General features: G+C 52.8%; 1 protein-coding gene across 4 annotated transcripts; it reads right to left on the bottom strand.

Annotated features, from left to right (window-relative positions):
* Nucleotides 1-2686: 2686 nt before the first annotated feature.
* On the bottom strand, nt 2687-12214 carry UQCRC1 (ubiquinol-cytochrome c reductase core protein 1). 4 transcript variants are annotated; one of them, XM_070492320.1, is made up of 14 exons: nt 12176-12214; nt 11557-12028; nt 11162-11302; nt 9008-9094; nt 7779-7908; nt 7366-7564; nt 6709-6788; nt 5028-5143; nt 4668-4811; nt 4371-4531; nt 4178-4263; nt 3747-3835; nt 3318-3393; nt 2687-2873 (listed from the first exon to the last, which is right to left on the bottom strand). In XM_070492320.1, the coding sequence occupies exons 2-14, from the start codon at nt 11803-11805 to the stop codon at nt 2809-2811; spliced, it is 1623 nt and encodes a 540-aa protein (XP_070348421.1). In that variant the 5' UTR covers nt 11806-12028; nt 12176-12214; the 3' UTR covers nt 2687-2808. The 4 variants fall into 4 exon arrangements, with proteins under 4 accessions (XP_070348421.1, XP_070348420.1, XP_070348418.1 ...); XM_070492319.1 differs by having other exon boundaries at nt 11162-11305; nt 12176-12196; XM_070492317.1 differs by lacking the exon at nt 12176-12214 and having other exon boundaries at nt 11162-11305; nt 11557-11716.
* Between the last annotated feature and the right edge of the window lie 1562 nt (nt 12215-13776).

Below are 13776 nucleotides of genomic sequence, written 5' to 3'. Positions count from 1 at the left end.
TCATGATAAGAGGGTGACACCAAAGCAGAGAGACACTCCCAAGAAGAACAGGCCCGTTTTTTTTTTTTCCCCTGCCAGTCCTGGATAACTGCAAAGCCCAGAAAGTACATTTATACTCATCACTGCCACTGGGCCCCTTCCAACATGCCCACAGCCTCCCCAGGGGATCCCCAGGCTAAGTGGGGAGAGATGGGGATGGCATTTCTGATAAACTTGTCTCTCCCAGACTCCTCCAGGGCCTGAGGTCTCTGGGATGGCCAGAGCTAGGGGCACTGAGGACCATTCATGCTGCCTGTTTTCCAATTGCCCAGAAGGCTGGAGCTACAGAACAACCCCTTTTATTGCTGAACCCTCCCCCTAATTATCATGGGATACAGTGCTGTGACCCATGGGGTCCAGATACTTTTTCCAAGATCAAGGTCTCCTCAGCCATGTCCCAGGACCTCCCATCCCCTGAAGCTGTCCTACAGGGAGGGCAGCAGAGAATCAGTCATGCTCTTGTTACAGAGGCAGCCCCTGCCTCCAAGACCCTCACCTCTCGTATAGCAAGGGTGGGTGAGAGCAGGGCAGAGCTGGCACATACAGTATGGACACACACACATGTGGGTCCAGCCTTTAGGGGAGACTGGAGGCCCAGCTGAGAGGGTGTTCAGGCAAACCTCATCAGAACCATGAGGGGTCCCCCCCAAAAAGGAAGGGCTGCCTGCTGTGAGGGGGTCACTCAAAGTTTTCTGGTAGAGGCTCTTGGGGAGGTAGAAGCAAGGTTGGGGATGAGTGCATGTCTGGAACTCCTAGGAGGTTCATGAGCAGGTGTGTGGCCCTCTGAGGCCCCTGGATCAAGCCTCCTGGCAGGCACACAGCCTACGGCACAGCCCCAGAGGCCAGCTCCTTCCATCAGGGCAGTGGGGCCTGAGTTCTGTCCTTCTCCCTCTCACACTCCCTCAGACATTTCCTTCTCTGGCTTCAGTCTCCATCTCTGCCAGGTGGTACCATATCTGTCTCCAACTAGGGCCTTTTTTGAGCATTCCAGCCCTACATATCCCATTGCCCTGGATACCTCCAAATTTCTCACCAGAACTGTGGCCAAAACTAGGCAGGTCATCCTCCTCCAACCGACCTCTCCCCTGTGGTACCCAAGCCCTGCTGGGGATGCTGCCCTGCTCGTGTCCCCACAGCTCGCTCCAGCTCTTTCTACGTCGGTGACCTCTGCTCTGCGTGTGGCTCACTAGCTCGCCACAGAAATCCAGCGAGAGTCCCCATGCTAAAGCTCAGGTTGACCAATCCACTTTTCTCCCAGTAACCTCCAATGCACCTCCCCTAACATGCCTCCAGAGTGAAGATCAAATTCCTGGCTTGGTCCGCAAAGTCCATTAGGTCCAGATCATTCCCAGGAGCTCGAACTCTCTCATGTGTCCAGCATCCCTTAAGCCTTTGAGGGTCAGGCCTGGGTTTAGAAGAGAAATAAAGCCCCATCCTCCAGGAGCTCAAACTTAGGGCAAGAGACTTGGCACTTGCTGTTCCCCCAGTCTGGTGTGCTGCATCTGTAAGCACCCAGGGGTGGGCCTGTCAGGGTTCTGCACCTGTCCAGCAGCTTCTCTCCAACCGGTCACAAAGTTGGAGGATGACCTGAGTCCCCCAGCCCTGGCTTCTAGAAGGCACTTAACAGTTATTTCCTAATTAACAACTTCTGACAACAAACAGGGGTGAAGGAAAAGCAATGGGTCAGGGCTTGAGCGATTCAAGGGTTCTTTTGGCTACTGCAAGGCTGGGATGCTGGAGGGGGTTTGAATAGTTCTCTTCTCAACAACCCTTGTCCAAGAACCCCGCTTATGATTGCAAGCAGCACCTTCCTCACAGGACACTCAAGCCCCTCACTTCTACTCCCCCTAGGTTCCCAGGGAACCTGACTGTGGAAGGGGTGGGGGTGGGGGGTGCAGGAAGAGAGGCCTACCTGCCTTGGGGACGAGAGCCCAAAGGTGGAAGGACTAGACAGCTGAGAGCTCCACCATGTCCTGGCTGCCTCAGGGAGATGGGGAGGGGATCACTGGGCCAGCAGCTCAGGACATGCCTGGGACAGACCTAGTCGAGGGAGGGGGCTCAGGCCCCACTGAGCTCAGGGATATTCTTGGAGCCTGAGTCAGCGGCAAATGGAGGCAAAGGATTCTTGCCCTGCCTGTCCAGGCAGCAGTTAGAAACCAAATGGGAACACTATGCCCCCAGGCTGTCCTCCTCCCAGAATCCAGAGTAAACATATGAAGGAAGCTTCTCAACGACAGTCCTTGGGCCCCCCAGTCCTTCCAAAGGACCAGGGACTGCCAGAGGGTGATTGCATAGGACCCACAGCGAGGGGCTTCCCACTTGAGCCCCGAGTTCCCAGACTGGGGCCTCTACCAGGGCAAAGGCTGGGTCTGCAGTTCTCATGGACTCCCACACCCAGCTCTTGGGACAGACTGGCTAGAAGCATCCCCCATGTGGCTAAGTGGAAACATCTGGCCTCAGCTCCCTGCAGGCATCAAAGACTTCCGGCCTCTGTGCTGCAGCCCCCACGTTTGCCCCTGGCTGAGGACACATCAGCCTGTGGGAAGGCGGAAGGATCCAGGGGATGCAGAACTGCGGGGTGAAGTCCCTGTTCCCCAACCCACTGCCCAGCGTACTTCATGCCAATGCCAAGAGAGGGACAACACAGTTCTCAACACAGGACTTTATTGGTGGTAATCTGCAGCACAGGTTTGAAGAACTGAGGTGATATGTTTGCAGTGGGGGACCAGGAACCCTGGCCCGGCCCTCTTGCTTGCATAGGCTTCCTGCCTAGAAGCGCAGCCAGAACATGCCACTACGGATCCGGTTGTAGTCTGGGAGCTGCTCAATGGGGCCTGGGGGGATAGATAGGGCGGGGCGTCAGGGTGGGGTACTTGGCCTGTACAGGGACACCTGGCTGTGCGCCACACCTGATTCAGAGCTGCCCAGAGCAGCACAAGACAGGCTTTGAGTGGAAAGAGGGGAGAGAACATTCCCTCAGGGGTGCTGAGCCTGTCCCTTCATGTTCTGGCCTTTGGAGCCCCACCCCACACGCGGAGGTGTCCGTTACCTGTCGGGTGTAGGGTATTGATGGAGGCACCTTGGCAGGGAGTCAGGGAGCTGCTAGGACAGGTTTTCTGAGCAACAACTCCCTGGCAGCCAGGCTATTGGGCAGAGCCTCTTGGGGGCCTCAACTTGCTGCTCCCAGTGTAGGGAGGGGGATAGGGGAGCAAAGGCAGAAGGGGAGGCCAACGGAATGGCCTAAGGGGGACAAAAAGCAGACCTTCTAGGCCACTCACCAAATCCAGCCACTGCTGGACACTGGTCATATAAGTACTTGGAGCAGACCTCACGTACCACACTGGCATCCACTTCCTGCAGGGTGAAGCAGAAGGCACATTGACTCACAGGCACCTGGGGACCACTTCAGCCAGTCAACATGATCCAGCCAACCAAAATCTTCCACATGTACCATGAAGCTGCCCCTTCCCCCAAAAGGGGAAAGGCAGCAGGGCTCTCCCTGCTACAGACTTCCATGGGCCCCACCCATCCCCACAGCCATGAGTCCCTGTGCCCTGCCCTCCAATTATGCCACCTCTGCTGGTGACGTTGCCTAGGACACCAGGGATGCCTCTAGGAGCTGTCTGCGCTCCATCAGGCCTCAACTCTCCATCCTCTAGGAGCCTGCCATATCAAGACTCCAGAACGTCTCCCAGGGCCCGTGTTACCGCAATCCGGCTTTCCCACTCAGCCAGGGGGATGCGGCGGCCATAGGTCAGAAGACTACGTCCAATGTCCTCACACACAGGAGTGGTGCCTGCAAGGGTAGGGGAAGCTTACAGATTCATCCAGTCTAGTCCTGGACCACAGGTACACACCAAACCTCCAACTTCCAGCTTCAGGCTGACACCTGGACCTTGGTCTGACCCCAGATCACAACCCTCACTTCTAAACCTATTGCTGTAGCAATGGGCTGTTGACCTGGCCCACCCATACCTGTATGTGAAACTCCAAACTCCAAGCCCCTGCAGGTGGGGTGGTGGGGTATGGCATGACCTTCAAAGTTTTCCTTTCCAATCTCAGTTAGGAACGGTGTCCACAATGGGACTGTCACTGCCAGGATGCACTCCACCCTTCCCCACAGGGCTGCAGGACTCACCATCCAGATGAGATACCAGGGCATTTCTGAGGATGTTTTTGCCCCGGACCACCTCACTCTCCGTAGCACTGGTGCACAGGCGCATCCTAAAGCAGGGGGTGGTATTCATTCTGAGAGAGAGTGCTGTCTCTTAGCCTCCCACTATCCTGCTCAAAGGCCCCCACGCCCCTGGTAGTACTGGGCTGGCACTCACCACTGGCCTTGCAGGAAGAACATCATGTCATCAATGCTCATGCGGTCGCAGACAAAGTGTGCACCCAGCAACCCAGTCTCTGCGTAACAGATGCTGAAGGTCTGGAAACTCTGGCACAGCTTGTTAGCCACTGCGACTGAAGCCAGTGGGCTAGACAGGTGCTGCCAGAGGCAAGGGTCGTCAGCACCCACCCTCCTGTCTATGGCCCACACTCTGAACACCACAGTACAGGAGACCACAGCCCCAGCACCCTCTCTTCCTTGAAGCCAAAGTTCCATGCCTGGCCCTGGTACTCACCGTGCCACCACCATAAGTGCAGTCATAGTGGCCAATGATGGCATTGGCCACTTGGAGGGCCACATTGTCCGGGTTGGCCCAGCCAGGCCCCTCCACCGCAATAGCCACATGAGCCAAAGGCAAGGCATCATCACGATGGCGGATCTGAAAAAGTACATGGTGAGGCTGAGGGACAGGTAGACTGCCCAGGTGACCAGAAAAGGTGCCAGGTGTGGGTGGAGTGTGTGCATGCACGTGTGCTTGTGAGGCCCCCTTCCCACCTCCTGAGGCATCTCTGGAGCCATGAGGATAACCACACATGCAAGGGTCCTCCCAGAGGCCCTGGCTGAGAGTAGTAGCCCTGCCCACCAGGTGGCCTACCTCGCTGCCAGTAAAGCGGCAAGGAGCGAGAGTGGGCACAGCGTCCTCTGTGTATGTCCCAGAGATGCTGCTGAAGTGCTTCTGGGCGAGGTCTAGCAATTGCCGGTGCTCCACCCCTGCCGAGACAGACAGCAGTGTCACTGGCCAGCCAGGGTCCCAGGCACAGGGTAGAGGGAATCACACACAGCCAGGGAACCCACGTCCTATCTCAGTGGGAGATGGCAGAAAGAAGACATGACATCAGGACAGGGTGAGGGAAGAGGATCCTCCAGACAAAGACTCTGCCTCATGGACAGGGCAGGCACCTCAGGGTGGAACAGCTCCCAGCGCCTCACCCACAGGAAAGCAGCAGCATGCTGAATCCAAAAATGGGTTCCCATGTGATGCAGTCTCACCTGCATCAAGGATGGGCACAAGGCCACCTGCCCTGCCTTGTCCCTCTAGCCCTTCCTCAAGCAGATCCTGGATGTTGCTCCTGTGGGGGTGGCAAGTGAGAGGGCATAAAGAGGTCCTACTGCAGAGCTGTGACTAGTTCTGGGATCCCCTGAAAGCTGGGGACATTTACAAGTAATATGAATTCATGCCCTCAGGACCCGTTAGACTTCACCTCCTGGCCTCTCCGAGAGGAAGCCTCTACTGCCTTAGCACCTAGACTGGTGGGTGCTGTGACAGTGGGCAGCCTTTCCCAGAGTGTCAGCCTGCCAGGTGCTTCAGTCTTTCATTCTTTCCTTCCATGAGCTCAGACTCTCTTGAACTCACCCAAGTCTAATGTGTCAGTAGCTCAAACTGCTCTTCTTCCCCAGGTTCAATGGCCTCAAAGCCACCTATCATGCTCTTCCTATCAGTCCAGTTAACTCACCCAGGTGCCAAGACCATAAGCCGGGGAAGCATCCTTGACCCTGCTCCCGTCCCCTACCCATCATGTCCAGACCTCCGTCAAGTTCCCATCTATAAAACCATGTTGAGTACATCCACTTCTCTCTCCTCCTCCTGCCATGTCCCACCAGGTACTTGCCACAGCCCTGCCCTGGTCTGCCTGCCTCTGTTCTGGTCCCCGCATGGCAGCAGAGCAAGCCTTAAAAGACACATCAGGCCATGACACTGCCCTTCCCCTCTACTCAGATCCCCCACTATCCCCCTAACTAATTCTCACAATTCTTTAGGCCTCTGTTCAAACAACATGTGCTTCAAAAGCATCCCCCTAACCTCCAACCGAGTCCCCCATTAAAATCCCCCTACCACAGTGTGGCTTCCTTTCAAGACACTGCCTAGTCTGTCATCAAATGTACATCGTCACACATCCAATGTCTGGTTTGCCCACTGGCAAAGCCACAAGGAACAAGCTTAGGGGCTTGCAGGTTCCACCAGCCTGCAAACTGGGTCTCCTAGGAACAGGTGGGGCTGAAAAAGCCCTGAGGCCTGGAGGGGCCAGCAGCCCAACTGAGGCCTATACTAAAGAGGAGGAGTAGCAGCCCGCGTGGCCAGTCACAGTGGTAGCAGCAGGGTAGAATCTACCCCACCTCAGAGAGGAGAGTGGTCACTCTCCTCAAGGACAGGGTGGGAACACGTCTCCAGAAGTGTAAGATCCCCTATGGTCAGACCCAGGAGATCTGGACCCTAATAACCAAGGCTGGTGCCCACCTACCCATTACCACAGGGCCTCAGTGAGCCCATCACTCACCTCCAGCTGCTGCCAGTACCATGCGAGGGGCCTTGTAATGCCGGCTGAGGTACTCAGTCAGGTCTGCACGAGACAGCTTCCTGTCAAGACACATGGCCAATGGGTCAATACCTCTCCCAAACCAGTAATTTGGGTCACACAAAACAGGGCTGAGGAGACAGACAGGAGAGACAGAAGAAACATGGATTCCCTGAAAAGCAAGCCCTAGCACACCACTCAATCTCTTCCCCATCTGTGCCACCCACTCCTCCGGGGCCCAGAAGGCAGTCCTCACCTGGCCCCACCTCACATCTGACCTCAGGACAGGCTCATAGTCCTCTCTGAGGAGAGTGCAAACTGACACTCTGGGGCTCTCCAGGGGCAGCATCAGAGCTGGTCCCACCAGAGGACAAGAAGCCACACTGATGGGATACCTAGACGCTTCCTCCCTTAGGGTATCATGACATGCATGGAAATGTAGCCTGAAATTTGAGTGAAGACCAGAGAGGCATTTAAAGACTCACAGGGACAACACAGCAACAGAGAAAACATCTCCAGTTCTGTGAATTAGGAAAATAGTACAGATATTCAGCCAACTATAAACAAATGTGTGTGGATGTGGCCCGGCCAGCCCAGAACGGGGGAACAAATTCTACCACAGGCCCAGCCAACTCTCACCTGACATTCTCACTGGGCCCCTCCACAGCCTGGGCTAGAGGTGTGCCCTGGAATGCCGTGGCATGCAGGTAGTCAAAGACCACGTCTCGCATGGACGCATCATTCTCCTGCAGCTCCTGCAGGATCACATCACGCTCCTTCTCAATCTGTGAGTCTTCCAGGCTGCAGTTCTGCACAATGTCGGCCAGGAGCTCCACAGCTGGATACAAGAAGGACAGGTCTGGGCACCAGGTGGGCCAGAGGAGACCAATAACAGCACAAAAGCCACAGGCCTGGCAGCCCTGGTTGCCCTGCTGCAAGGCCATATTCTAAGGGTAACCCCATTCTTTGGCCAGGCCAGGGGCTCGTGGGTGCCTGTTCTCTGCATCCCTGGAGTCCTATCCCCCTGCCCCTGCCCCTCCTCCAGGCATTACCCTTTGGCAGGTCCTTAGATAGCGCCTTGATGTAGTAAGCCGTGTGCTCCCGGGTGCTATAGGCATTAAGATGGGCCCCTATGCTCTCCACCTCCTTCTCCAAGGCATTACCAGGCCGATTCTTTGTTCCCTGAAACCAGACATCAACAGGACCAATCAGGAGCTACATGGGAGCCCAGGACCCCCATCCTCACAGGCTAAAGTCCCAGTAAGACTGGTTCATAAGTACCTCCCTCAGCAAAGACTCTGGGGATATAGGGCCCAGAGTCTATGCTCACCAAGAGCTAAGCAGACCATGAACTGATAGAGGCCACAGCATCATTAACCAATAGAATGGAGACAGCCAAGGGCCAGGAAAGAAGGGCATGGCCAAAGCAAGTATTACCTGAAATCCAGAGCTCCTACAACAGCCAGATCTTACCAGCATTCCCCCCTCACCGTATCTGAAGTCACGATCAGGTAAGCTCACACCTGTGTTCCGGTGATGCTACAACTACCCACTCTCCCCACACACCATTCACACGACTCTATGTGTGTCCTACTGACTTCTGCGGGACTCAGCCCTATTCCTGTGTGTGTGTGGGTGGCAGTGACGCTGTCCGCTGGCACATATACATGCATGTCAAGATCTATACACATGTGATGCTGCAGCTGGCTAGGCTGCCTGTTCCTGTTCCACACCCCAACCCATCCCATATCTCCTCCTCCATTTCTTTCATTCACTTAAAAAACTCAAGTCTCTACTCCATACCAATATGTGCTGGCTGACGGCCTACAGTGGTGATGACTGCCCCTACCCTCAAGAAATCTCAGTAGTCACTTCTACAAATAAGAGACGCCCAGGTATTCCACCAGAGCAGAGTGTTTCACAAGAACGTATGCCCACCCAAGTCTGTTGGTTTCTTACAATGCACGTGTATATCTATGTGTATTCCACAATTCCACATCGACACACACACACACAACACAGGCCTGCCCTCTCTAGTGAATACTGGAGCTCCTGTGGCTCCCCAGGTTTTTTGGCTCTGGGGGCCTTGTGCAGGGTCTCACCAGACAGGTACTCACTCAGGAGAGGCTAAGCCCACGTGGCTCCTTCCAGAAAAGTCAGCCACGATCATGCCCCAGCTGAAGCCTATAATTGAGGAGGCTGACTTTTCTGATCTGCATCTTTAGGAGGGACAACAGGCAGCTCTAAGCCCAGGGGAGATGCAGGACTTCAGGAGTCTCACCTTGAAAGCCAGATGCTCCACAAAGTAGCCTGCCCCGTTGTTCTTCTCAGTCTCGTAACGGCTGCCAACGTCAATCCACACCCCTACCTGGACAAGAAGCCACCGACAAAGGTAACAAACAAACCACCCCAGCCTCCACTCACACTCCACCCTGGGTGCCTCAGCACAAGCCTCACGCATGGGGGCTCGTGGTCCCAGGGTTGGGGAGAGCTGTCTTGGCAGGGCCCCTGTGCTTGGAAGTGCAGCCGGTGCCCCGGGCTGCATCACCTCTCCTTCCTGCTCTATTTCCTGACTGGTTATCAAGGACTCCCTGGGAAGTTTCTAACTGTACATGTTCACCTGGTCCCATCACCATAGGAAGTTCTTAAATTGAGTCTCGCTTTTCAGTTGATTTTTTGTTTTTTTCTAGGCAAGCAACAGATCATTTGCAAACAACTTAGGAAGAATTTCCTCCTTTGTAAAAATTATACCCTGCTTTTGTTCTGGTTATTTTAACCTCCCATCATGAAGGAAGCAGGCTATTGGTTTAGATACTGACCATTTTATCCTATTAAGGTAGTAGCCTTCATTCACACTTAAAAAAAAGGTTTTTTTTAATTTTCTTTTTTTTTTTGAGGAAGATTAGCCCTGAACTAACAACCACCACCAATCCTCCTCTTTTTGCTGAGGAAGACTGACCTGAACTAACATCCATGCCCAACTTCCCCTACTTTATATGTGGGATGCCTGCCACAGCATGGCTTGCCAAGCAGTACATAGGTCCACACCCGGGATCTGAATTGGTGGACCCCAGGCTGCTGAAGCAGAAGGTGGGAACTTAACTGCTGAGCCACCAGGCCAGTCCCCCCAAAAAAGTTTTTAATCAGACCTGGACACCCAACACTGCCAAGTGTCTCCCTGGCACACAATGAGAAAATCTTGTAATATTCTTAATACCCTTCCGGTGTGCCGTGAAACACACAGCACACCACTCACTTGACATAGTCACATGGATCTAGTCTTTTAATTCACTATTTGTTCACAGCTGACTTAAAATTTTCACATCTACTTTCCTAAGAGATGTTGATATACATACCATATGTCATAAATTCTTACATAAACATCTATTTGACATCTAACATCTTGGAAAGCCATATGCATTTTATAATCCATGGTATCCTTTTTTTTCTTTCTCTCCAAAGCCCCCCAGTACACAGTTGTATATTTTAGTTGTGGGTCCTTCTAGTTGTGGCATGTGGGACGCCGCCTCAGTGTGGCTTGATCAGCGGTGTCATGTCTGCGCCCAGGATCCAAACCGGCGAAACCCTGGGCTGCTCAAGTGGAGCCCATGAACTTAACCACTCGGCCATGGGGCCGGCCCCTCCATGGTATCCTTTGATTCTAACTGACAGCATTCTTTCTCTGGCACTGGCCCACAGTGATGCTCCTTACAATCTAGAGCATCTTAAGTGTCCATGAAATACAGCAATCTCTACCAAGCCTTCTTAATAGGCTCTGGGTCAGTTTATACAGGTGCTGTGTAAAAACAAAGTTGCCCATCACCTCACAGGATGTTATTCGTTCCTGGAAAACTGAAAGCCTTTACCAATAAAACCACTTAGCCATGGAGTTTGGGATGCGAAGAAGGGGGAGAATTACTTCTTGAGAATCTTCTCACCTATTCATATATCTAGCCAAGATTTCCAACCTTGAGGCAATTTCTAGGATTTTTTTTTTATTTTTGCAAGCTCATCTATTTCACTGGAATCTTCAAGTCTATTTCTTGCCCAATGCATTCCTGGTCTAACTAGCAGATTATAACTTTGAGCTGTGAGGCCAGCAGTCACCTAATGTCTCTGAACCCCATTTTCCTCATTGTAAAACGAAGACAGGATCACTTCTCTCATATGGGCCGCTTAAGAAAAAGCTGGCAAAGAACTTGGCCTCCTGCCTCAGAGGCATCATATGCTAAACTAGTGTTGGCTACGGTAAGGACTGCCCCCAAGAAATCAGGGCGTAGCCAGGGTCGGAACTGGGGTAGGACGGTCAATCCAGCGGTGAGTGAGCAGGAGTCTGACTTAAACCAGAGGACTCGAGCCCAAGGTCACACCTCGACCTGAGAAAAGACGCCTGGCCCAATATGGAGGCGCCCTCCCCACAGCGGCCCCCACTCACCGTACAGGTAGGCTGGGAGGACTGCTCCGAAGCCACTCGCAGTCCGTTGTCCAGCAGGCTGACCTGCGTCTCTGGCACGCTCTGGAGGGCCTGGGCGAAGGTGGCGGTGCCCCGCAAGGCAGGCGACCTCAGCAGGGCGGGCTGCTAGAAAGCGGCAGCCGGAACTGAGGACTGGGTTGGGGGATCGTCCCTCAACTCCAAAGCCCGCAGCAGGACCCCCGTTCCCGACCCCCGGCCAGCCGCGAGACTCCCATGCCCGCCCTGAGCCATGACCTTCCCACGGCCCTGACCCCCCCGACCTCTTCAATCTCGACCAGCTGCGGCTAACAGCTCGCTCCCTGTCCGCGTCCCGAAGCCCCGCGCTCCGTAGCCCTGCCCTCTCGCTGCCATCTCACCGAGCGGCAGGTGTGCAGCAGCACTCGCGTCCCGCAGCAGGCCGCCCGGCAAACCGCGGAAGCCGCCATCTTCAAGCTCCAGTCGGCGCTGGGCAGCGCTACGCATGCGTAGAGTAGACGCGGTGGCGCCCGAGGCGCAGGCGCAGTACCGCAGACTTGGCTCTCGCCCGCCCCCTGGCGGGGATCGAGGATATTCACTCGCGGCTGCTTACTGGTTCTGTCAGCGCGTCCGCCCTTACCTACGCTCATCTGTCCACCTGGCTGTTCATCGTCCTACGCGAGTCCGTCCGTGGTCCGTCTTCCCGTTTCACCCTTGGGAGGCAGAGTTCGCCATGTTTCTCACGAACTGCAGGCGCCCCTAATCCACCGCGTGCTCGAGGTGGCCTCGTGCCCGCGGATCACAGCCCTGGGGCAAAAGCACCTGCGTGGAATCCTGAGCCTGCGAGGCAGCTGCTGAAAGTCACAATTTTCTCTTAAAAAAAGAAGTAAATTCAGACGGTTGACATGGAAGGAATTTAACAATATATTGCTGAGAAAAATGGAATTGCTTAGAGACCAATTTGTGAAAAGGATTCCTTGTTGGGAAAACAAAACACACACACAAAACAAAACGACGTACCTCTTCCAATATACTACATATAAAAAAATCCGGAGGAACTCACTCTAAACTTTCAGCCAGGTGACTTCCGGAAAATGGATTCAAGGGAAGGGAGAGGAAGCTACCATTTTTATATTCCTGTACTATTTTAATACAGCATTTTAAATTTTTACAAAAAATGAGTGTGACTTTTGAAATAGCGTGCCTCTGAACTCTACTTCCTTTTACTGGTATACGTGATTTATTGTGCTTCTATTTTTGTGATCTTGCAAAAAGTCACTCAGTTAAAATTTCCTTTTGTATAAATCAGACAAAAGGTGCTTAAGTGTGTGTTAATATTTTGCCAGCTAAAATTATGTTATGATTTAGAAATGAAATAAGAATCTTCTAGGGCCAGCCTGGTGGCGCAGCAGTTAAGTGCACACATTCCGCTTTGGTGGCCCAGGGTTCGCGGGTTTGGATCCCGGGTGCGGACTGGCACTGCTTGGCAAGCCATGCTGTGGCAGGCATCCCACATATAAAGTAGAGGAAGATGGGCACGGATGTTAGCTCAGGGCCAGTCTTCCTCAGCAAAAATAGGAGGATTGGCAGCAGATGTTAGTTCAGGGCTAATCTTCCTCACAAAAAAAAAAAAAAGAAAGAAAAGAAAGAAACATGGTGTCTTTAAAAACAAAACAAACAAACAAAACAAGAATCTAATTACTTTGTCTTTCACCTTTTTTAAACTTCAGTTTTTAGAACAGTTTTATATTTACAAAATAGTTGAGCAGTAATACAGAGTTTCCCTTATATACTCCCCCATACACACATGCACAGCTTCCCCTATTATTATCTTACATTATTATGGTACATTTGTTACAATTAATGAACCAATATTGGTACACTATTTTTAATTAAAGTCCATAGTTTGTTGAGATCCCCTTAGTTTTTACCTAATGTCCTTTTTCTGTTCTAGGATCCCATCCAGGATACCACATTGCATTTCATTGTCATGTCTCCCTAGGCTCCTCTGGCCTGTGACAGAACCTCTTACAGTGACCACTGCATTCTGTACCTTTCTTCAAGCAGAGCTCCCCCAAAGATCTCACTGCCTGCAATTCCTCTCCTCCCATTCTCTCCCAAACCCACTCCATTCCAGCCCCACTTCACTCCTCCAAAACAACACCTGACAAGGTAATCATTGAGCTCCATGTTGCTAAATCCAATGGCCATTGCTCAGTCTCGTTTAAGATGATTGGCCACATCTTCCTTCCTAGAGCCTCATCCTTTCTCTGCCTCCAGGTTCCCATGCTCTTCCATTCTTTGTTCTGGACACTCCTTCTGAGCAATTCTGCTGGTTCCTCCTCACCTTCTGACTTTTGCATAGCCAGGGCTCAGTCCTGACACCTCTTCCTTTCCTTACTGCCTGGTCATCTCATCTAGACTTAAGGCTTCATTGCTGTCTATACATACAATGACGCCTATATTCCCATCATTTGCTCATCATCTCCCCTGGAGGACCAACAGACATCTGAGTTAAACATTCAGGCTGAACTCTTCACTTTCCGTCCCAAACTTGTTCCTCCCATAATTATCTTCATGTCAGTAAATGACACCTCCATTAACCCAGTTGCTCAGGCTAA

Source organism: Equus asinus, chromosome 21 (assembly GCF_041296235.1).
Source record: "Equus asinus isolate D_3611 breed Donkey chromosome 21, EquAss-T2T_v2, whole genome shotgun sequence".
Classification (NCBI taxonomy): domain Eukaryota; kingdom Metazoa; phylum Chordata; class Mammalia; order Perissodactyla; family Equidae; genus Equus; species Equus asinus.
The sequence above is the reverse complement of the archived record's forward strand: the minus strand, read 5'-3'. Positions and strand labels throughout refer to the sequence as shown.